Source organism: Urtica dioica, chromosome 7 (genome assembly GCF_054948205.1).
Source record: "Urtica dioica subsp. dioica isolate 48M chromosome 7, U.dioica_male_clone48M_v1_H2, whole genome shotgun sequence".
Classification (NCBI taxonomy): domain Eukaryota; kingdom Viridiplantae; phylum Streptophyta; class Magnoliopsida; order Rosales; family Urticaceae; genus Urtica; species Urtica dioica.
The window spans coordinates 37,160,399-37,185,439 of record NC_142762.1 but is presented as its reverse complement, the minus strand read 5'-3'; the positions used below and the strand labels follow the sequence as shown (position 1 = coordinate 37,185,439).

At 36.4% G+C, this 25,041-nt stretch overlaps 3 protein-coding genes across 3 annotated transcripts; 1 reads left to right on the top strand and 2 right to left on the bottom strand.

Moving 5' to 3' along the window:
- Positions 1-5,732: 5,732 nt before the first annotated feature.
- LOC149391241 (putative magnesium transporter NIPA6) lies at positions 5,733-9,777 on the top strand. Its single transcript, XM_089620482.1, has 9 exons — positions 5,733-6,180; positions 6,338-6,394; positions 6,505-6,595; positions 6,797-6,957; positions 7,068-7,195; positions 7,284-7,421; positions 8,609-8,701; positions 9,057-9,174; positions 9,299-9,777. The coding sequence occupies exons 1-9, from the start codon at positions 6,024-6,026 to the stop codon at positions 9,427-9,429; spliced, it is 1,074 nt and encodes a 357-aa protein (XP_089476608.1). The 5' UTR covers positions 5,733-6,023; the 3' UTR covers positions 9,430-9,777.
- Positions 9,778-10,360: 583 nt separating this feature from the next.
- Positions 10,361-13,725, bottom strand: LOC149391240 (lectin protein kinase family protein). The gene has a single exon (XM_089620172.1). The coding sequence runs from the start codon at positions 13,456-13,458 to the stop codon at positions 10,888-10,890; it is 2,571 nt and encodes an 856-aa protein (XP_089476298.1). The 5' UTR covers positions 13,459-13,725; the 3' UTR covers positions 10,361-10,887.
- Positions 13,726-19,795: 6,070 nt separating this feature from the next.
- LOC149391239 (GDSL esterase/lipase At1g29670-like) lies at positions 19,796-23,287 on the bottom strand. Its single transcript, XM_089620980.1, has 5 exons — positions 22,763-23,287; positions 21,029-21,262; positions 20,686-20,938; positions 20,273-20,323; positions 19,796-20,134 (listed from the first exon to the last, which is right to left on the bottom strand). The coding sequence occupies exons 1-5, from the start codon at positions 23,168-23,170 to the stop codon at positions 19,953-19,955; spliced, it is 1,128 nt and encodes a 375-aa protein (XP_089477106.1). The 5' UTR covers positions 23,171-23,287; the 3' UTR covers positions 19,796-19,952.
- Positions 23,288-25,041: the final 1,754 nt, after the last annotated feature.

Below are 25,041 nucleotides of genomic sequence, written 5' to 3'. Positions count from 1 at the left end.
AGAAAAATGTAAAAATAAAATTAAAATGGACAAAAAATGAAAAAATAAAATAAAATTGAGGGGGGGCTATAGCCCCCTCTCACTTCCATGTGGCTTCGTGGCTGCTCGTGTGTGTGTTATAATAGAAAACGAATTCATTGTTTTTCTCTCATAGCCTAATATTTCATACCGACGTTGTTAGAGGTGAGGTGCTTAATCAGCGTCAATGTGATGAAGTTGACGACTGAAGATCTTACGATGATGACTTCCAGAATCCAGCTGACATGTTGACTAAGTCAGTGTCTAATGACAAATTGAAGTTGTGCTCGACTTCAGTTAGACTCCTTTTTTGAGGATCGGAGACATGTGATGAGATTAATCTCCAAGCGAGAGATTGTTAGAGGTGCGGAGCCTAATCGGCGTCGATGTGACGAAGCTGACAACTAAAGACCTTACGACGCTGATTTGCGGCGAAAATTCTATTGTAAGGTTTATTAGTGGGTGGTATTTTGAGAATTTCAAGTCTGTCTGTTAGCCCTAATGTCTTCTCTATAAATACCATATACGCTGATGTTCTTTTATAGAGCGCAAGAGAGTTGTAAACAGTTTTTTCCTCCCGATTTGAATTTAGTGATAATCTATAGCAGTAAAATGGACGTAGTTTTTCACATTGAAAATGAACCATTATAAATCTGTGTGTGCTATTTTCGCATTTTGCAAATTTTATTTTATGATTTTAGGTTAGATTTATGTGTCGAATCCTAACAAACTTAATGTCAAACTTTGACTTGTCCACAAACGATATCGGTGTGAAATAAAAACCCACGTCTTTCACATTTTGGCTTCAGTTTCTTGTTCCTTCTTAATTTAGTTAGAAAAGATTATAAGCGTGTAATTTATATATAGCCACACGGTTATAGTGAATTGGGATATAACCCACATTTGGTTAATTTCTTGTAAATAGCCAAGTTAACTTATTAACAGATTAATAAAAGACTTATTTAACTCAGCCAAACATGTAAAAAAGGTAGTTAATAGGTTGTCACGTATGCAAGGTGGCGCTATTTACAAAGTATTTACCAAATGTTGGCTAATTTACAATTCATATAGTTTAGGTGGCTTACGTAGCATATATATATATATATATATATATATATATATATATATATATATAGGATAAATTACATAAATGGCCCCTGAATTTTTTACTATTAAACAACGTGGTCCCTACTTTTATTTTGCTTATAGCGTCACCCTTGAACTTTGACAATCTTACAAACTTAGTCCTTCCGTCTATTTTTCTCAACAATCCATCCATTTTTGCCCATGTGATTGACATGTGACTATTTAAACAGGGACAAAATTGTAAAATAACAAAAAAAATATTGATTTTATAATTATTTAATATTATTAAAAATTATTATTTATTATATAAAAAATAAATAAAAATAAAATAATTATGTAAAATATGAATTTTTAATAAAAATGAATTGTAAAAATGAATTATTATTTATTATTAATTTTCTATTATCATGAAAAAAAAAGTATAATGGAAATGTATAAAAAAAAAGTATTAAAAAAGACAACAAACAAAATGAAAAATGAAATTTTTTTATTTTAATTTATTAATTTTAAATATAAAATAATTAAATAAAGGATATATAGGTAATTTTAAATATTCAAGTTATTACACAAGTTAAAATAGACGGAATATACTCCCAAAATTTGACGGAAGGACTAAGTTTGTAAGAATATGAAAGTTTAAGGGCGACGCTGTAAGAAAAATAAAAGTATGGACCACGTTGTTAAATGGTCAAAAGTTCAGGGGGCATTTATGTAATTTATCCATATATATATATATATAATTCTCTAAATAAAAAAAAAAACGTTGCTTTTTTTTTTACTTTATTTTTTACTTTTTGTGTCGAGAGAAATTCAACTACATTCTTCTAGTTCATCTTCTTCATTTATCAGGTGAAGAACAAAAATCAACTTCCAACTGGGTAAAGAGGATGAACGGAGGACTAAGAGCATCTTCACTAAATAAAAAATGTTATTAATATAGTACAAATTGAGGTATGAATTTTTTTTTTATTATTATTATTTTTTTATTATTTTAAACTTAAAACCGCATTTGAAATTTGAAAATTTAGCATAATAAATAACATTTAGCTATACTTTTTTTTTTTTCTTAAATGTAATCTCAAGGGACGAGGGACCAAGCGAAAAAATTTATTTAGAGAGTAGGCTAAATATGAATATGTAATGTTTGATGTTTGAAAATTATTTTACACATGATCTTCCTCTTATAGTATTTTTCCATCAGTCTCTCAAACAATATAAGATCACAAGTAGTTAAAAACAGATAAAACTGTTTATACCTATTAAAATAGTTAGTTCATATTTATACATTGAACCATAATAACTAGTTATATTATAAATTGAAAACTTAGTTTCGATGGATCAAATTTATCCACTCTAAACTATAAATTTAATACGAATATGGATTATACCAGAATTATGACTTTTAAACACGTCCACGCACTCCGCCACCGTTGGTTCATAGACATTAGGAACCCTTTCGCTAAAAGCCCCGATAACGTCTCTCCATTGCTTCTCCGGAAAATGCCTCCCAAGCCAGTACCGATGCCCCCATCCGGAATAGACGCATCCACATTCAGCTTTGACACGCATCCCGAGGCTGTTTAGATACAATAGTAGACACGCTGAACCTCGCTGCCAGGAAATTCGACAACCATTCTTCACCCGCGTCCGAAATCTGTCTCGGGGATGAGCTCTCTTTGCCATGGATGAAGCCATTTCTGTCCCACCATATCGTTGAACATACAGCCGCGAAAAGGGGACGTTCATCGTTCGTAACATGCTCCAAATTAGCCATACTGAACTCGTCAACGCGTTTGTTCCCCGAATCTCGTAAGCGAGTGCAGAATATAGTAGACTGTCATACCTTACTTGCTTCTAATTTCAAAATTCATAATTTTTGAATTATAAATAGTTAATGAACTTTGGTCAATAAAATATTGTCATAATTTTGGTATGATTCCATACTAATATTTGTGAATTATTAAAAATACATCCATATTATTTTTTAATTCCAATCAAATTTGTCCAAAGTTTATTATTCTATTTTTTATAATAAAAAAATTTCTTTCTTCCGAATCGTTCTTTGAATTCTTTTTCTTTTCGTGATTTAAAACCATCCAATTCAATTTTAAATTAATAATAAAATTGCATGATATAGTTGAGATTATTTAAGACATTTTTTTAAAGTGGACTCTAGTTAAAAAAATATCATGAATGGACCTTTTATATAAGAAATATCTTAATATGAATTTTTGATCCAATTTTGGACAAAAATACCATTAAAGACATATAATCTAAAATTTTTAATTTCATTATCTCATTTTTCATCTTATTCCATCATATTTCATTTTATTCCATATTATTTCATTTTTTCATTTAGTTAAGTGACGGGCTAAATCATGACAAGTTCTCATAATAAAACAAAATTCGACCATCAAAAAATTTAGATTGATTATATTGTGCTTATGTACAAACGCATATGTATGGGAGTTATATTATTACTTTTTAATGATATAGCTTTTTTGTTGCTTTATTTTTTTCTTTTGGAAAATAGGAATGAATATCCTAGCTTTTTTTTTCATTCATACATTTTATATATTTAATTACAAGGAACATTTCAGCTCAATCGTTGTCTCGAGGGATTGATCTCATGTCCTAACGCAAGATGAGATCTAACAGACATGAGATAATGCCACTCAAGCTTGATGTTTGAGGATGAATATACGAGTCTTAGTTCCAAATTAAGAGTTTTAGAAAATAGTTAATTGGTAAATTGTTTTTTTTTTATAGAGATAACTTGGAATATTCCATTAAAAAATTGGCAAAATACCCGCGAATACAAAGATAGAACCACTTGTAACAAAGCTCAACAACGATCAAGATCTAATAAGATTTAACACTAAATACTGATAATGGTTCAGACCGTGCACATTTCCGTAAATAGGAAGAACAAGAGGTGCACTAATATTCAAGCTCTTTCAAAGAACTCATAGTGGACGGTGGAATGATCTAACCAACCTTGGTCATGCGACCATGATAAAGAAAGTTCTTCAGGCTGCATAGACAGAAGTCTAACAGAATTCTCCACGCGAGAAGGTGGGTGACGGCTATTCCATCCAAACCAATTCCAAACATGGAAACCATAAAAGCGAAACTCAATTACAAACAAAAGCAACTAAATGTAAAAAATTAAAGACATAACAAAAAGTTGTCTTAAAAACACGATACTCTGAAAATCTCCCTCCATCTATTACTCTATTGTCGATCAATGTCCATAAACCACTGTCATCCCAAACGAGAGCAAAACTCTAAGCTTTCGGCCGACTGTACGGGGAGCGAAGATGCATTGGCCTACCACTGTGAAACGCCCAGACAGTCCAAGATGACGTCACGAGGAAGACGAGCTCGTCGTCAGAAACATAGTGTCCACCACTGAGACCCGGCCAGAACGAGATCTGCCATGCTCTGATAGCCCAAAGAGAGAGGATTTGAGGATAGAGATGGGGAGAGAATAGAATAAATGAGAAAATTAGAAAGAGAATGAGAGAAATATGGTTAAATGGTCTGAAATGGTATTTTTGTTCGAAATTGAGTAAAAAATCTAGTTTTGCATATTTTTGAACTAGTGGGTCTAACATTAATATATCTTCACTTTTGAGGTTTACAAAATAAAATTTCTCAAATAAATTAGTGTATTTTCATACTTATATAAAAATTGAAATATCTATCTTATATATAATTTTGTTTCTTTCTTTCAAGGAGGCAAATAGAGAGATAAAAAGAGATGACGTAAAATTTGAGAGAGGAAAAAGCTAAGGGATTATTTCTAAACTATGAACTCTTCAATACTTTAGGATCAAAATCTAATAAGTCAAATTTAATAAAAAAAAGTATGACTTTTTTTTTTATATATGTTTGTACAAAAATACCTTTAATGAAATATCTTTTTATTTTTATTTTGTAATTAATTTTTTTTATCTACTTAATAATCATAAAAGTAAGATTAGAGATCATTATTGTTTGGTTGTGAAGTTACAAAATAGAACAAATTTTTTTTGGAAAATTTGAATAAAAAAAATACAAAAGTTTGAACATCGTTTGAAGATTTATTGACATTTTATCTTTTTATTGACATGAATGTCAATAAATTTTCAAACGATTCTGTGAATTTTTTTGAAGTTTTATTGACATCATTGTCAATAAATTTTTTAGACGTCAATAAATCTTTAACGTACCAAATTCTTTGAAGATTTATTGACGTCCAAAAAATTTATTGACAACTACGTCAATAAATCTTCAAAGAATTTCCCATAACCGTTTGAAGATTTATTGACATTCATTTAAATAATAAAAAAGATAAAATGTCAATATCTTTACACGATTTCCAGATTTTTCAAATCAATTTTTCTTTTTTCCATAAAAAAATTGTTTATTTATTTTTAAAATGATCTCTAACTTTTACTTTTATGATCATTAAGTAAATAACAAAAATAAATACAAGAAAAGAATTTCATTATAAATATTTTTGTAGAAACACATATAAAAAAAACTAATACTTTGGATTAAATTTAATTTATTGGGTTTTGGTCTAAACTATTAAACTATGGAGATCATAATTTAATAATCCCAAAAGCTAAAGCTTACTCAGCCCAGGGCATTTCGATAAGAGTTGGACCGGCAGGTGAATGAATATATGATCACGAAAACAAGAATATACGAGGTTTACTTCCAAGAAAAACCGTTAGCTAGCAACTATAATTTCGCTTCCCATATTCCCATCCCAACAATAATAACCCTTGGCATCACCAACAAACAACGTTTGATTTCAACGCCCACGTAGACTGACCAACCCACAATCGGATCCGATTCAGCTTCGCCTGAAATCGCCGGGTCTTGTTGGGGGCTATTAGATAGATGAGAGCTGATTCAGGAAATGAGCAATGGCTCGTCCTTTCTATGAGGTGACCGAACAATCTTCCATATCCGACAACGAGAAAGGGTTCGTCCTCGCCGTCGCTTCTGGCGCTTTCATTGGCTCCAGCTTCATCATCAAGAAGTTGGGTCTCCTCAAAGCCGGCGCTTCTGGCGCCAGAGCAGGTCACTCTTCATCTTCTTATTCTATTCGAATTTACGCAATTCTTTTGGCTTATTAGGCGATGGGTTTAGATTTCTGCAATTCTCTTTTGTTGTTTTGTGTGTAAATTCGAATTTTTCAAGATAATGATGATGCTGGAGTGTTTATTGATGAATTAAGGTTCCGGTGGGTACGGATATCTATTGGAGCCGCTTTGGTGGATTGGCATGATAACCAGTAAGTCTTTCTGCTTGCTCAGTTTTCTCTTCAGCACAAGAAAAGAATGAATCTTGATCATGTTTTTTTTTTAATATATATTTTTTATTTGCCTTCAAAATAATTGGTAGTGATTGTTGGGGAATTCGCCAATTTCACCGCTTACATGTTTGCTCCGGCTGCACTCGTGACGCCTCTCGGGGCACTCAGTATTATAGTCAGGTACATCATTATGCTCAAATCAGTTTAAAATACATCAGAATTGTAGGTGTTTCAGTATAGTTAATTCACCTTGAAGCTTGTACAATGCTGCTACTAGAGTGTAGTAGGTAGTGGATTTCAATGCAGCTATACACGATCACAAACGTGAGTTTCATGTATTTTGCGTTGTAGTTTTTGATTGCTTCTATATCACATATTCAGCGCCGTTCTAGCACATTTTGCGTTAAAGGAGCGATTAGGGAAAATGGGCATCCTCGGTTGTGTTTTGTGCATTGTGGGGTCCGTGGTGATTGTGCTTCACGCGCCTCAGGAGCACAGTCTGACTTCGGTGGAAGAGATTTGGGAACTAGCAACCCAGCCAGGTAGATAGATCTTTTTAAAACTCTACTAACCTGTCCCTGAAGTTTTGTACGATTTTTTTTTTTTTTTTTTGGGTTCCTAACGAGAAGGTGTTTTCATGTCTCCTACACAGCTTTTCTTTTGTACGCGGCCTCGGCGGTGGCTGTGTTCTTGGTACTAATGTTGTACTGCGAACCGCGATATGGGCAAACAAACATAATGGTGTATATTGGAATATGTTCTGTTGTTGGATCCATAACGGTGAGTTTTCTAAGCTTTACTGAGGACAATGTTTGAAATGTGAAATTGTAATGAATAAGGAAAACATTCATATTTGATTACGATGCAGGTTATGAGCATTAAAGCTGTAGGCATTGCAATTAAGCTTTCATTGGAGGGTTCGAATCAGGCTACAAACTTTAAATCCTGGGTTTTTGTAATGATCTCGATTTCATGCATAATCATTCAGCTAAATTATTTAAACAAGGTGAGGTCCACGTTCCTTTCGTTTTCATATATTTTTTTTAAAATATGTTACACAGTGTACTAGCATTTCTTATCGTCAAATTTACATAATTTCTCTGGAGATTTTGGCATTTCCATTGGGTTTTTGTTAAAGAGTTACGATTCTCCAGAGATTTTTTATTTGTTTTCTGCAAGCTGGTTAATTGTTAAAGTATTTATGCAGAATATGGAAGGTCCACGTTTATAAATGTTTTTCTGAATGACAGTTTAGTATTCATACTGCTTTGGGATTCTTTTTTATTTTCCTGTTGCCTCCTTCTACATAGACAGTAGTCTATTATTTGACGAAATATTCAACGTACGTGCCAACAAAGTAGTGAGAATTAGAAACAGTAACTTTTCAATAACTATTTTCCCTAATTTAAATTGATAAAAGAACATTCTGATGTGTTACATTGAAGATATATTTAGCTCCATCCCGTTCTCTACGAGTAACATCTTTTAAAAACTCATTTACAGTATCAAACTCATTTTAAGGATTGCTTATTTTTATGAAATTTACAGTTCAAGTCTTAATTTTCAATCACGTTATAGTCAAGTAATGGAGGCCGTAGGTGGGTTGGTTTGAAACTTCAATATCATAAGGAAAATCTGTTTCGCATTTTCTTTCGTCCTTGTGCTGGTAAAATTCAAATTTTATGTATCACCAATTGGTATGTAGATTCCTGCTTCCATTTCTATTGATGTTTGGGTCTTCAGAACTTTTATTTGTTTTTTTTTTAATCCACTCAATTAATGAATCTTACGATACTTAGTGCAAGACCAAGCTGTAAGAGAAGTGATTACTATTGACTTTCATTTGGACCATACTTAAGTGTTGCAGATTGGTGACAAAATGTCGTTTGTGCACAGAGTTTTTTTTTATTTTATTTTTTTTAACTAAGTAACTCTTTTAATTTGGTGTGAAAATATATGATTTCTTAAAAGTTGAAGGGAACATTGTGATAAATGTACAGGGGATGAGAATCTCCTGTTTACAGTTGTGTTCTAATTCTAAATTTTTTATATTTATATTCATTGTGATTATTAACTATTTTTTGTTCTATTCTCTTTTTAGTCACACTTTTAGATTCTTATGTGTAAAATGACAACCAATATCCTCTATCATATTTGTTACCTTCCTAAAGCTAAACCCAATCTGCGTACCAGGCATTGGATACATTCAACACAGCAATCGTTTCTCCGATATATTATGCTCTGTTTACTACGCTCACAATCCTCGCAAGTGCCATTATGTTTAAGGTATCTTCGGACACTCGTATTTTTACAAAATTATAATAGTGAAAGTAGTAGACGAGCTCCAAAGGCTATCTGGGTCCATTAGGTATATAGTCATATTTGCAGTTTCACATTGCTATATATCCAACGTTTCGTAAATCTTAGGTAAATAGTCACGTCAATGTATTTACACGCATAAATTGACGTAAATACCCCACCATGTTATTTCAATGATTGGGCAAACCAGAAATGTCACGTCATATTTGTGGCTATTTGCCTGAGATTTATAAAACGTTGGCTATATAGCAATCTCAAACGTTTTAATTGGCTAGTTACCTCATTTTTGTGATTATTTATTGGTGTTTCTTTTGCTTTATAGGATTGGTCTGGTCAAAGCGCGAGCAGTATGGCATCGGTGCTTTGTGGATTCATAACTGTTCTCTCTGGGACAATGGTATTGCATAGCACCAGGGAGCCAGAACCGGCTTCTTCTATAGGTAACGTAAACACTAATACTTTGTGCTTGAGTTGAATATCACTATTAGGTTCTAAGATCATGCCATCCCTAAAACTTCTTTTATTTCTCTTTTCTGACTAGTGTATCGTTGTTTTTATGTGCAGACGTATACGCACCAGTTTCTCCACAAGTGAGGTGGTTTTTCAACGGAGAGACATGGAAACAAAAAGACGATCATTCTGTGTTTCCTAATTTTGAAGCGATTTTTAAGCAGGACCATTTCCAGTTGGACTAGCTTTAGAAACCCGCATCGGAACTTATTATCGGTAAAGTACTACCATACAAGCCGGAATTTTCCATTTTTTTTTTCTCCGCACAACGCAGTGGCAGGTCACAACGCAGTGGCAGGTTTTCGCGGGAGGTGTATATTATCCGTTCTTTACAAGATTAAGTTATTTCCCAGAGATTTTCTGGCATGGTAAATCTTTTATCACTGTGGGTCCTTCATAAAAATTATATAAATTTTGTTAATTTTTTTAAGGGCGGCTTAGAAGATGATGATAGCTGGTGGTGAGTGCAATTGGTTAAACTGTAAATTAGTTCATTTATTTTTTCTCGGGTGTAAATCGCCTTCTCTTGTGTAATAGAGTTTTGTCATTCATTTTCGATGACGTGATGAAAATGCTCCACTTTTATTGGAGTTTTTGTTTGCAAGGTTTGATTATTTGGCTATATAGTGAAATGTATATTTGTCTATAATGTGTTGATTAAGAGTATAAATAACGTTCGCAAGTGTTTCTCTCGTGTGTTGGAAGAAATGAAGATAGTGTGATTGAACACACTTTTAAAGCAGCAGAGTCGTTGACGGTGGAGAATTGGTGCCGAGACTAAAAGTCCAACCACTTTAATTCCTTAGTTATTTTCGTAAATGGCAAAACGCTGTACGCAATGCAATTGGTGAGAAGGAAAATGCGGACCAACTTTACTTTGACTTTGATTTCTTCAATCTCTCCTTGTTGTGTTCGAAATCTCCCTATTGGAAACGTGAAAGCGATTTCTCAACCACAATTTATGTGAAGAAATTTGATGCATAGCATTGTTGGGACCAGATTGACCATCACATTCTTTGGCTATCAATAAGTTATGCTTGATTAGCTTGAACAATTCATCTGATGCACGGTGCAGAGTGGACCAACGAAGTCATTCAAAAAGTTCAGTAACATGACTGAAAGGAACACATAAAACAATAGCTTTCTAGATTGGCAAATAACACCACCAGCAGTAACAAACCTTCACTTAGAAGTTACAACAAACAACAGCAATATAATAATAAATTACAAATTACAATCAATACTCTGGAGATTTCCAACTATATACACCATTCATGCTTAGCATGTGTTTGTTTGGAGCCTAGAAATTCGAAGGAAAAAAAAAAAAAATTGAGAGTCTATTGTATTTTTATCGTATTATTTCGACTGAGAAAAATTCGAGATACATAAATTTTTTGAATTTTTTTTGGAGGGAAAGTGTTCAACTCTAATCCAGATTATGAAAATCCATGTAAATTTGCACATATAAGGGTATACAGTTATTATTTTTTATTTTTTCTCCCTCCTGTTTTCCCTCCTATAAAATTATAATCCTGTGCCCCCTCACATTTTCCATCCTAAAATCTGATTCCAAACATAACCTTAAAAGCCGAACCAATTTCACAAAAGGACACCAAAACTCGTGGAAAAACAAAAACCTGGATTCAGCGCAAGAGCGAGGAGGAGGGCTTGTCGGACGGCTTATACCCCGACGACGACGTGGAGGCCACCGACGGCGACTGCCCGGCAGTCTGGAAGGAGGACGCGGAGGAAGCGGCGGGCGCTGACGTGGCGAGCGTAGAGAGCGCGCTGGTGTTGCTGCTGAGTCTGATGCTGGTCCCGCAGACGGAGGAGGTGGAGCCGGCGTCGGAGGCGGCGGCCAATCGCGGCGGCGGCGGCCTCTCGATGTCCATGATCCCCTCCAGCATCTGCACCACCTTCCCCATGGTGGGGCGGTGCGTGGGCTGCTCCTGGATGCACCAGAACCCCACCTCCACGGCCCGCCTCGCCTGCTCCAGGTCGACCGCCCCCAGCCTGGGGTCCACGATCCCCCCCACGTTCCCCCTCTCGTACTCCTCGTACGCCCACACCGAGAACCTCTTGTGCTCCGTCTCCGCCGAGACGTCGAAGTTCCTCCGCCCGCTCACGATCTCCAGCACCACCATCCCGTACGAGTACACGTCCGACTTCGACGTGATCGGGAGGTTCGCCAGCCACTCGGGCGCCAGGTAGCCGCGGGTCCCGCGCACGCTCTTCAGCGTGCGGTACCGGTGGTCCTTCGGGTTCACCAGCTTCGCGAGGCCGAAGTCGGAGACCTTGGCCGAGTAGGCCTCGTCGAGGAGGATGTTCTCGGGCTTGATGTCGCAGTGGACGATGCAGTCCCGGCACTCTTCGTGGAGGTACGTGATCCCCCGCGCCGTGCCCAGGGCCACCCCGAAGCGCTGCTCCCACGGGAGGGCGGGCGGGGGGTCGCGGGCCGTCGCGGACGGGAAGAGGAAGGCGTCGAGCGAGCCGTTCTTCATGAACTCGTAGACGAGGAGGCGGTGCCGGCCCTCGGAGCAGAACCCGATGAGGCGCACCAGGTTCAGGTGGTGGGTGCTGCTGATCGTGGCCACCTCCATCCGGAACTGCCTCTCGCCTTGCTCGATCCCTTCCAGCCGCTTCACCGCCGCCGCCGTCTTGTTCGCCAGAGTCCCTTTGTAGACCGCCCCGAACCCGCCGGAGCCGAGCCGCTCCGAGAACCCTCCGGTGGCGCGGTGCAGCTCCCGCAGCGTGAACTGCACCGGCGCCCCCGAGGCGTACTCCAGGAGCGCGTAGTGCGCCGACAGCCCCCCGAGGGCGGTCCCGTTGCGGCAGAACCACCACCAGAGGCCCGCCTCCGCCGCCGCCAGCCCCGCCACCGCCGCCACCACCGCCACCGCCAGAACCCACCCGGGGACCCCACCGCGCCGGCCCGCACCGCCCGAACCCTCCGGGTTGGCGATCGTGGGCGCGCACACCTTGATGTACGAGCTGCTCGTCATGGCCGGGCTGCGATACGCGCTCAGGAACCCCGGCGTCTTGTAGAAGCAGAGACCCGTCCCGTCGCTCAGCGAAGTCGAGGCGTCGCAGGAACCGCTCACCATGCAGTTCAGCCGGCACGCCGATATCCCCACGAAGAAGACTTGCTGCTCGTACTCCGGCGTGTACGTCAAGAATTTTGTGTGGGTTAAGTCGAGCATGGTGGCGCTTCCGGGGCAGTCCGCTATCTCCTTCTTTCTCCGGCAACCTTTCCGGTGGTCCTTTTGGTCCACCGGCTCGAAGTTTCTGGACGGACAACCACAGACTGGACTGGACTCGTTGTAGCTGCAAACGCCCATGTTTCCGCAGTAGCCGAACACCTCGCACTGGTCCGTCACCGCCGTCCACCGGTCGATCACTCCGCTGCTCCCCAACGCCGAGCTGTAGATCCGGAGATTTCCGTCGTCGTCGAGCTTCAGAAACCGGAGGATATCGCTCCCCTCGGCGTAGTCGTTGCTGTAAGCGAAGATCGCCGGCGTGGAAAAACTAGCGTCGGAGATCGAGAGGATTCCGATCCCCTGGAGCGCTAGGGTCGGCGAAGAGAGGTTCTTCGCGTAGGACGAGTTCAAGCCCTGGGTCCAGTACCGAATCGTGTCGTTCCACTTCAGCGTCAGGTTTCCGGTCATCTCGAGTCGGAGGGAGTAGAGGCCGGATCGGAGAGACGATCTGACGCCGAAGCTCATCCCGGGGATCAGGGCGTCGGAAGGGTGGTCGAAGGTGGACCACACGGCGCCGGAAGAAGAGTTTCGGAGGATTAGGTTTCCGGTGTCGTCGAGGAAGAGGGAGGACACGCCGCGGGCGGAGGTGGCGGAGGTCCAGAGGTTGGCGCCGGAGGAGCTTCGGAGGATGAGTTCGCCGGAGGAGTCGAAGACGATGGAGGCGCCGGAGTCGACGAGGATTGGGGAGCCGGCGACGGAGGCGGACCAGACGGCGACGTTGCCGGAGTAGAAGACGGAGGCGGAGAATTTGCCGTTGGCGGCGGCGGAGGAGAGGAAGCCGAAGAAGAAGGTGGAGTTCGGGGATGTCCATGTCTCGTTGTGGTTTGAGGCGAAGAGGGACAAGCCTGGTTTGACTGGGGTTTGGATTGACTGAGATGTACGGAAAGTGACGACGGCGAGGGAGATTAGGAGGTAGAAACGAAGGCGGTGGTGATGGTAGAGATGGTGAAGAGCCATGGTTGTCCTTCTGATTGTGCAAGTCTGTGTTGGGTTGGGTTTGAGAGATTGCTTTTGTTTTGTTTTGTTTGTGGGAGAGAGAGATAGAGAGATCGACCTAAACAGACGACTTTGACTTCTAGTCTAATCTCTCTGCAAAAATGCTGTTTTTTTTTTTTTTTTAATTAGTTTTTTTTTTTTGCGGCTTCTTTTGGTTGACTGTTTTCATTGTTCTCTTGTATAATTGTATTGTGCTTCATACAGCGAGTCGTTTGTCTTAAAGACTGATATAATTTTGAATATTTTTTTAAAAGGTCGATATTAACTTATAATTACTATTGCAAAAATAGAATCCCAACCGAAGTTTGAGTTATCGGACGATCGGTGAATTATCGTGCGGTATATCATTTATGATTTTATTAACGAAATTTATAAAACCGTGAAATACTTATAAGATTGATGTTTAACGCGCTGGTACAAATAGAGAATCATGCGATATAAAAAATTGGTCAGATCTAGTTAAAAATTTCATAAAATGGATTAAACTAACCTTGAATATGAAATGATCGCAAGTGAATTATATGTGAAAAAATTTGAGTGATTGATAAAGCTCTAATAGATTAAACTAATCTTGAATATGAAATGATCGCAAGTGAATAATATGTTAAAAAATTTAAGTGATTGATAAAGCTCTAATAGATTAAACGTTTTCTTTCACGTTTTGGTCACCTGAATTTTATAAGACGTTATAATACGATATTCTAGATTTAGTGGCTATAGTTTTTATTTATTTATTCAAAGTTGACCATTTCAAAGCACAAGAGAGACAAGTGAACCCACAACAGACACTAAAGATTGTGCCTCTATTTCTTTTCTTCTATGCGCTCTAGATCGTGTTTCTAATTGTATTTCACTTGTTCTTTTATAGTATTTTGTATGTAGTTAAATATAAATGATATAAAAACCATACATGTGGAGAACAAAAGTCTTCTGTTTTGAGCGAATTTTCTTTATTACTATAATAAATTTATATATATAAGAATGGGCTGTTCTTAAGGTCATATTAAACGTAGTCCCACTACCATTATTCTCTTTGATTTATGGGTAAAAGAATACTAATATTTGTATAAAAATATATTAATATTTATGCTTTTTTTTTAGAGACATTTATGCGTTATTCATATTAGTATTACTCATCATGTAGGTATTTAGGTACTATACCTTGCGTTTTTCAAATGAGAGAGAGAGAGAGAGAGAGAGAGAGAGAGAGAGAGAGAGAGAGAGAGAGAGAGAGAGAGAGAGAGAGAGAGAGAGTTATATTGGCCTTCAGGTATAAAAATAAAAATTTGGATTTGCGACCTAAATGAGGCTAAAGCTATCGTATAATAGGCCTTCAACGGGTCCGAACCTAGACCCAATCTGACCCAATAATGAAGGGGCACCACACGGCCCAGCCCAAAGTTTAGCACCATCAGAATCAGTCCGGACCTAGACACAAGGCTCTCTGAGTCGCTACAACTGTGTCTTTTTTTTTCCTATAGTTTTGATCAAAATATTCATACTGCTTTGATATTCATTTCATCGAATGTCTTATTTTGGCCAATCTATTCATATTGTTTTGATATTTCACAAACAATAATATAGACGGTTAACAAAATCATTAGATGTATCAAATATCCATTACCACAATCACATGCAACCTTAATAGTATCTTGTTCATCTAATACGTCATATTGCATTGATACGTAAAATTGCAAACAGTATTATTTACAAACGGCAATATTGCACATTTGCACTAATTCTTATACAAATTAATATTTCATACCATATTAATGTTTTATACCATATTAATAAAAGCGTCTACAAATTGTGATCACATGCACTCAAACTTGACATAAAAGTGCTAAGTAACGTCAAAAGCCAATTAAGATATTTGGACCTCAAGCGGGCTTTTAGTAGGCCTTGGCTTGGGTCGTGTCGGTTTTGTGCCTGAGTCGGGCATGTCCTGTCATTTAAAGGGTTTCGGCACGGGCCTAATTTTTTGGCCTAAAACTAAAACCCAACCCAGGACCAGTTCTAAAACCGGCCCGGCCCGGCCCTTTTTAATTATGGGACGGGCCGGCTCAAAATCAGGTAAAAAACGGGTTGTGTACTCAGGCGATCCATTAGTGTCCCGGCCCAATTGATCACAGCTTTACTTGAGATCAAAGAGAAGATGAGCTCAGACTTTCATCATGAATTCAATAATTGGTTGATGCTTGTCAATGTTAAGAACAATCCCAGAGTATATCGAGAACAACAATAGAGAAATAGATTCAACCGGCGGGTGGCGAAAAGGGCAGACCCCGACCGGGTTAAACCCTTCACTGACTATGCCTTACTTGGGGTAGCTCCTGCAGAAGTAATAACAATTAAAGCCGTAGGTGGGTATTCAAATAAAGAGGAGCACCTTGCTATCATGAGAGTTATTTCTATTATCATGTCTGATTAGAAATTACATTCAGAGACTAACACACTGACTTGACTAAAACAATGTCACGTTGGCACACCCACACGCTCTATTAAAGACTATTATGCTTGAGTGTAAAAAAAAACAGGATACCAATAATTAACATACCCGATTGAGAGGTCATGAGGTACTCCAAACTCCTACTTGAAGAAAGAACAATGGAGAATGAACCAGAAAAATGAATTTACATACCCTAAATATTAAATAGTTTCATGTCAGAGTCATGATATTAGGGAGAGACTCGATTTGTTGAGAGGGAGCCTCTCATCAGTAATATACTTCTCATTTTTAAAAATCTTATAAAATCGACAAAAATAAATACAAAAACTAATAACTATCTATGTAAATATGATTTTCAGTTTATGATATATAACTAATAACTACGCATATATAATTCAGTTTATAATATACATAGTTAGTAACAGGCCCGACTTAATCTATTTGAAGGCCTAAAGCAAAATTTTGAAGATAGACCTTTACTGAATTTTTTTAAAGGACCTTAATATGATGGCGCGGTTGTACTTGTTGTGATGATATATTATTAGAAAAGGAAAAAAAAAATGTGAGAGCAATAAAATACTATATTTTTCCTAATAATGAAAACTCAAAATAGGTCGAAGGTTGTCACATCTCGACTTCATTTGACAAGATAATTTTTTTTATCAGATGTATTTATTTCAAAAGCCGATGATAGTTTCTAGGTTAAACATCTTTAATCTATTTGGATATTTGGGCCTTTCATAAAGATATACAAACTGACCATATACAAACAATCACGATGATAGGTCACGAGGTACTCCAAACTCCTACTTGAAGAAAAAACAATGGAGAATGAACCAGAAAAATGAATTTACATACCCTAAATATTAAATAGTTTCATGTCAGAGTCACGATATTAGGGAGAGACTCGATTTGTTGAGAGGGAATCTCTCATCAATAATTTACTTCTCATTTTTAAAAATCTTATATAATCGACAAAAATAAATACAAAAACTAATAACTATCTATGTAAATATGATTTTCAGTTTATAATATATAACTAATAACTACGCATATATAATTCAGTTTATAATATACATAGTTAGTAACAGGCTCGGCTTAATCTATTTGAAGGCCTAAAGCAAAATTTTGAAGATAGACCTATACTGAATTTTTTTTAAAGGACCTTAATATGATGGCGCGGTTGTACTTGTTGTGATGATATATTATTAGAAAAGAAAAAAAAAATGTGAGAGCAATAAAATACTATATTTTTCCTAATAATGAAAACTCAAAATAGGTCGACGGTTGTCACATCTCGACTTCATTTGACAAGATAATTTTTTTTATCAGATGTATTTATTTCAAAAGCCGATGATAGTTTCTAGGTTAAACATCTTTAATCTATTTGGATATTTGGGCCTTTCATAAAGATATACAAACTGACCATAACAAACAATAACGATGATAGGCCTTTTAAAATTACTTTAATTTTTAACAATATTAATTTTAGGTGGTTTAAATAGTCCTTTTAAAAACGTGTATCAGATTTTTACGCCTTCTTTGTTGATGTGCCTAAACTCTTTGCTTTTAATACCTTCATGGTTTAGTCGGACCTGGTCAATAACATACATCTATCTACATTTGATACATGTAAATACATATAATATAAGACAACATATATGTACTGTTACATGTACGTATATAACTTAGGGAAAAATAGCATAGATAAAATAAATAAATAAACAAACAAATAAATAAAAATTTGCATGAGGTGTAATCTGAATAATACCTTTTTGTGGTATTAGGATTATTCCATTTTAAGGTAATCACATTTCTGGGAATCCTTTTTAGCATTAATTAATACCAAACAAGATAATCCAAAGATTCTCGGAAATGGGATTATCATTACCCCCAACCAAACACACCCTTAAGTGGCCAACAAACTATTTTCGTTGAACCCAGATGCGATCATGGCTTATTGGTATAACTCGATCGAGGCATGGTCTATTTTGGTTTACCTCAAAGCTGGAAAAGCTTGCAGATTTTCTGCCTCACTGGGGACTAGCAGCACAGAGCGGACTGCCGTCGTGGATGAGAACGGTGGGGTGCCTAGTGGCACGGAACAGACTGTAATTGTGGAGGAAAAAATTCATGATTAAAAATCTATAGTTTAGTTTATTTAAGTTTAATTATTATGATTTTAATTAAAAATATGTTTATTGATAAAATTATTTAGTATGATTTTTTTAATTTAATTTTTTCAATACTAAATCAATAATTTATAGTATCTGGCCAATTTAAACTTATTATTAAAAAAAAGTGTTAACCTTTCAAGAAAATACTACTAGAAAGATTAATAAAAATGCGACCATAAACAATATAACATAGTTAAATTGAAAACAAGACATGGCAATAATTATTAATTTATACAAAATATCACATATAATTAGTACGTAAAATACAATTATATCATTATATATATATATATGTATATACATATATATATATATAATTAAATGATGTTACGTTGATTGGTTGTTTTTGCATTTTGTCAAAACTGTTTCCAAACTGTCCTTCATCGCTCTCTCGTAGCATATTGGAAAGACATGTATTGTTTGGCAAGATCGCAATAGATCCAGTTCTGTTTCTATTATGAGCAAGTTCGACTATTTGATTGATATGGTTCCTGTTTTTACTACATTGAATTAGATCAAGCCGATTAATATGGAAATCCTAGATGTCCATCTACTGCTAGGATTTGACTCATATAAAAGAGATAGTTTGCCCATAGGAGTCCATTTACACGTACGCTTAGAGTTTTTTTTTTGTGAGAATTCTGAGCGAAAATCCTTTGTTTTTGCGTGGTTTAATTCTGTCTTTTTTTTATTATCGACGTTGTTTGTGCATTTGACAGAGTTGAGTTTGAATTTGTGGTACCATAGATCACGTATAATTATAAAGCAACCACTAAGTGAATGTTGTTTAGTGGAAGTGAGGAGACTCAGATTCAAGAGAAGCCTTAATCGGGATTAACTGGGTAGTTTTGAAGTAAAGGTGATCATTCAGATCGAACTACTTTGTACTTATTCCATTTGATAGTGAAGTACCTTTCCACTAGGATAGCATCCCTCCAGACGTAGGCACGATTTTCGAATCGAGTTACCAATTTCGTGTCTCTTTATTTATACTTATAATTGTCTTATTAATATGGTAAATCACTAATGTCGTATAACTTGTTAATAAAATCATAAGGGACATCACATTAACAGTAGATACACTTTTCAATTAGTACCAGAACGGGCTCTCATCGTTTCTTGGGTATGTTCTTTGGTATTCAACTGTTTTTGTAAAGATGAATGTGTTAAGGGAAAAAGGATCTGTAACATCTGTTAGTCGTGCGCCTCGTGCCCCACTTCTTGATGGATCTAACTATGCTTACTGGAAGACTAAGATGAGTGACTTTATTAAGTCTATTGACGATAAGACTTGGAAGACATTCATCAATAGTTGGAGCCATACACTTGACGATATAGTATATATCGGCGATAACCTTGATTCAGACTGATTAACACGTGTCAGTGCTAAAGAAATATGGGAAATTTTAGAAACTTGTATGAAAGGAAATTGACATATGATAATAATGGTGTACATGATGACGAGAATGGCATATTATAGTTGCGTGTAAAAACAGATAAGAAATTTGGATTCAATAAATAGTTTTGAGTAATTATATATTTTGATCTTCCATTTCTGTGACTATTTTTTTTTTATCTCGTTTGTATAATTCTTTCTATAACCATCACAATTTATTAGATAAATAAATAGTTAAAACACAAAAATATTATCCAACATCATATATTCAGATCAACTACCTATAATTCATATCGACGTTTATGATTCTCTATATAAAAAGGAAATGATTTTCTATATAAGAATGTAAATAGCATTTATTGCATTTTTTTAATATACTTTATAGTAGAAATTAGAGAACATGCTATGGTAACGTTGGGAATATGAGTAAGCCTTAAATTCGAGAAAGTTGTCGAACATTAATGGGATAGACTTTTAATTGATTGAAAGAAGAGAAGGCCAGGTTTGCTATTTGAATGTTCACAGCTTCAGTTGGGTGTAACGCATCAAAGTACACATATTTACTTCTGTCTCCACATGTTTGCCCATTTCTCACACACAATACACCATTTCCACCTGAACAAAAAAATAAAAAAAATCTTAATCATTTAAAGACTTGTATATATATTAAAATGGACATATGATAATTTGGTTTATCTGAGAACTCTTGAAGATGTACTTATATTTGTATTATTTTATATTCGTATTTATAACCTTGAGCTCGAGACAAAACTTGGCAGCAGCTGTCCTTTGTGTTGGTAAAACCTGCGTATGTATTTATAATAAAAAAAGATATTATTTAAGATTATGTGGCTCTTATGAAACAAAGTCAATATACACTCATTGTAGTAGTAATAACAAGTTCAATAATGTTGTAGAACGGTAGATTTCCAGTATCCATGTTGAACATATTTGAACCGTCAATTTAAAATACTTTTATCAATTTATATCCCTCACACATCGATCTAGAAGGATGAAATAATCTATTGTGGGCAAATGTAGCTAAATCATTATGTCATTAAAGACAAAAAATCAATCGGGATCGTTAATTTTGTAATAAACGGTTTAGATTTAAACAAATTGCACAACAATGATACTATTATATCAGATCATAATATAATTAATACCTTTAAGAGCAGGAATGAGGAGGATTTGATTGACGATGTTATAGGTTTCAATGACCGAAAAGTGAGAACCAGGATTTCGGCTCTCAAAATCTGTCACCATAGACCTCAAATTTGTGTTGTAGATTTGGCAAACTTGGTTTATTGGAACCCCACAAGCATTGCAATCGGGTGTGTTCAGTTCCACCGTAGGACTGTCTCCCAGCGGATACACAGCCGTCAGAACGAACTTCCTCGCCCCCAACTCATACAGTTTCTTTCATAATAACAATAATAATAATTAACAACCTTATCATTAAATGAGAAGATAAAGATGGTAATGGTATATACTATTAGAATATAGAACCTGAAGTCGTTTTGACAGAGTAGCGGTGAGGTTAGCGGTGAAAGTTTGAGGGTCGATTTGTAAATAACGTCGCATGAGAAAGTAGTTGAAAAGTATGTCGTTTCCACCGACGCCAACCACAAACACATAATTCGGAAGTGAATATATGCTTTGGCAACCAAGCTGTGACTCCAATTCTGGGATCGTGACTGATTCAAAGTCTCTTACTTGCTGACTTAAGCTTGTCACGTTTCCCTGGGATTATCCTCGCCATTAATAAAATATTGAATGCAGGGGAAACATGGACATCGAATACTTTATGTTTCCTCTATAAGAAAACAAAAATAATACAAAAAAGTAACGTAGACATCATGGAAATTCTATTTCGCTATCATGAAAAAGTAAAGTATAGATAGTTCAGGTCTTTATACCTTAACCAGTCTCGGGTCAATTACTAATGTACGTTTTTTTTTTAAATCCCGATTTTGGTCTTTTATTTTTCCAAAGAAAAAAAAAACATATTTCCTGTCGAATTTCCTTAATCCAAACAACATTTTTCTTTCGATTTTTCTTTTTATGTTATTTTTCCAAATTTTCATTTTCCATAGTACAATTAAAAGAAGTAACGTAGACTCATGGGATACCCGTTTCACTAAAAAAAAAAAAAAAAAAAAAAAAAAAAAGCAACAACTAATTCCCATCAGGTCAATAAATAATGAGCATTTAAGAAAATAAATTATATTTCCTAAGTTATTTTTGCTATATACAAATAAATAAGGCCTTAAATTGTTTTTAGGACCCCAAATATATTTAGGGAAAATAACATATTTATACCCTGTGTTTTAGTGAAATGTCGAGTTTAACCCTCGGTTTTAAAAAATGTCGAGTTCATACCTTCTGTTTAACTAAAATGACGAAATTATACCATCTGGTTAACTAAAATAACAAAATTATACCCTGAAATGAATAACAGCGTCACAAATCTCCCTTTCATTGATATTAACTCTTATATAAGAAAAACCGAATCAAATCTAAATCAGTACCCTAACTTCCAAATTCTCAATTTTGAAATAAAAATAGCCTTAAATTGAAATTAAATAATAAAACTCATACCTTCGAAGAGATAACTTCATTCCGTGTTCGAATTGTAACTCTAAATCCTTGATTCTCTGTTCGAATATGCGATTTTGATGACTATCAACTATCGATGTTTACCAATTTGCCTCTTTCTGTGTTCTTCACGATTAAGAGACTGTTGTTTATTTTTTTAGTTTTTAAATAAATTACATATATGGCGCGAATGACTAAAGATAATTGGTGTTTATATATAAATATTAACGTCAACGTCAACGAAAAGTCAATAAAAAGAATATTCGTGACACTGTTGTCTATTTCAGGGTATAATTTGTCATTTTAGTTAAACAGAATGTATAATTTCGTCATTTTAGTAAAACAGAGGGTATGAACTCGACATTTTTGAAAACCGAGGGTTAAACTCGACATTTCACTAAAACACAGGGTATAAATGTGTTATTTTCCCATATATTTATAAATCCTGACCCCAAAATGTTGTCCTACTGAGCAACTAAAAATGCAGCGGAGAATAATATAAATGTACTAGAAATATAGTTATCTAATTATATTTAGGAATAACAAAAAAAATACCAGTCAGATAAGCACGAGACATTTACGTAACACAAAATATTGAACGCAAGAAAATGAAGTAATACTAAGCGGAAAGAGAAAAGAGATTACCGAAATTAAGCCTGTCTCGTCTAGAATGCCGGAAGAACCAGAAGCATGGTTGACTCCATAAACGACTTGGACTCCAACCGTGGAAGGGTCTTTGAACGAAGGAATCATGAAGTTCGGAAGGTTAAGCCTCTCGGCAAGAAGGTCCACCAAGTTTTTTCCGTTCGTGAATCTTCCGGTGGGACCGCCCGCCGGAAAATCCATTCCGTACGGAGAGTAGTTCGCTTGTGCCCTATTCTCAAAAAAGTTGTTGTTTCCGTTGTCGACAAGAGAGCTTCCGAACACAAACAGCCCTTTTGTTCTAAGCCTATCTGCTTCCCTGGGAAATGAACAATAACTGGCTTTGCTTTGAGATGAACAAGCTAGGAAAATCAGGAAGAAGAAAATCGGTTTCGGTATTATTGGTGCCATTTTTGAATGGTTTCGTTTGAGAAATAATGGAGTTTTGGTTCTTATTTTTATAGGCAGAGAGAAATTTATTGCATGTGAAGGTTTCCGAATTTGTTTGGCGACGAAATAATGGAGTTGAAGTCTATGGATTACGTTTTTTTTTTTTTTTTTTTTTGAAAGCCGCCGAAGAAAACCCCAGCTGAGTTAGAGATATGGAGTGGATTTTGTTCGGTCATTAATGTGAGGAATAATTTAATATGATATCCTACATATTGGTGACACATTCCTGTTAGAGATGGTCAACTCTACAACTAGTAATTTGACAATTATAATTCCTGGAATTACGCTCCAACTTGTGCCGTTTTTATTTTTTATTTTTTATTCTTCTTCCTAAAAATGGAAGAGTAGAGCTTGGTGTGACATCAACATATCATGTGTAAAACCATACGCATTTCAAACTAACGATATAGACATCTGTACGATATATGATTAAAGAAATACATTATTCATCACTAAATGGATTAGTCCATAATTTTTTAAGTTCTATAATGGTGACTTACTCTAGGCTTTTTAACACCGTTAGTCTCTGAAATTGGCTGGTACTTCAAATTTGGTTGAAGTTCGATTTTCTATGTTTGGAACTCATTCTATATTTCTATAAGTGCAAATTTGAAGATAATTAATGGAAATCTAAATATGGAAGTTATTCAGTCTTGCAATAATATAATAATAATAAAAATGCTCTCTAGGAAGTAGAGGAGCCCATCCATCCGGAATTAGTCTTTGAAAGACCTAACTCATCTCTGCTTGCCCCTAGGATGGCAACGGGTACAGGTAAAGCCGGGTATACCTATTCCGTTACCCGTACCCGTTATAATTTTTTATCCGTTACCCGGACCCGTTTACCCGGATTTTGAGACGGGCCGGGTAACGGGGATACCCGTCGGGTAAGCGGGTTAAAAATATTAGACCCGTTACCCGTTTACCCGATTTAAAAAAGGGTAGCGGTTCGGGTAGAACCGCTTACCCGTTTACCCGTTTATAAAATAAAAATCCATCAACAATATAAAATTTAAAAATAATAAAATTTAGGTGAAAAATATCAAAGTGCTATTACAATATAAAAAACATTAAAATTCAAAATAAATAAATAAAAAATACAAAAGAAATCTTCATTGCAAATTGATCATCTTCATTGTAAATTTGGTCATCTTCATTGCAACATATAAAAATTTATTATCTTTTTAAATATTTAAAAGTTAACGGGTCGGGTCCCGGGTAACCGGGTACGGGATGACTATTCCGTTACCCGTACCCGGACCCGTTAAAACCGTAACGGGTATTACCCGTTTACCCAAAAAGAACGGGTATTACCCGACCCGAATAAATCGGGTAACGAGCCGGAACGCGGGTAACGGGTCAAATTGCCATCCCTACTTGCCCCTGCTTACTGTTCGTCTTGTGATCCCCCTTCTACCCTTTGTCGCTTTTCTTAGGAAGAGTACTAGAGAGAAAGCGGGATTCAGACTGAGTGGTAACCTGTGGGCCTTGAAGGTGTTTGTCTCTTTGGATAACAATAGACAACGAAGAAGTTAACTCTCTTATTGACCTTACTGAGGGTCTTAACATGGAGGAAGAGGACTGGGGGGTGGTGGATACTGACTCCGAGGAGAACATCATCTCCTCTCATATCAGAGTGGCAGCCATTGGCAAAGTCCTTGCACCAAGGGTCGGCTCGCTCAAACTGCTCACGTCCATACTGAAGCGTATGTGGTGGAACGAGAAAGAGTGGCGGATTAAAATTCTTGAGAAGAAAGTGAGTTCCTTCATAGTGGGCGTGGAGTTCTCGTCCCCCGAAGCTTGTTCAAGAATGTTGGCTAAAGGCCATTGGA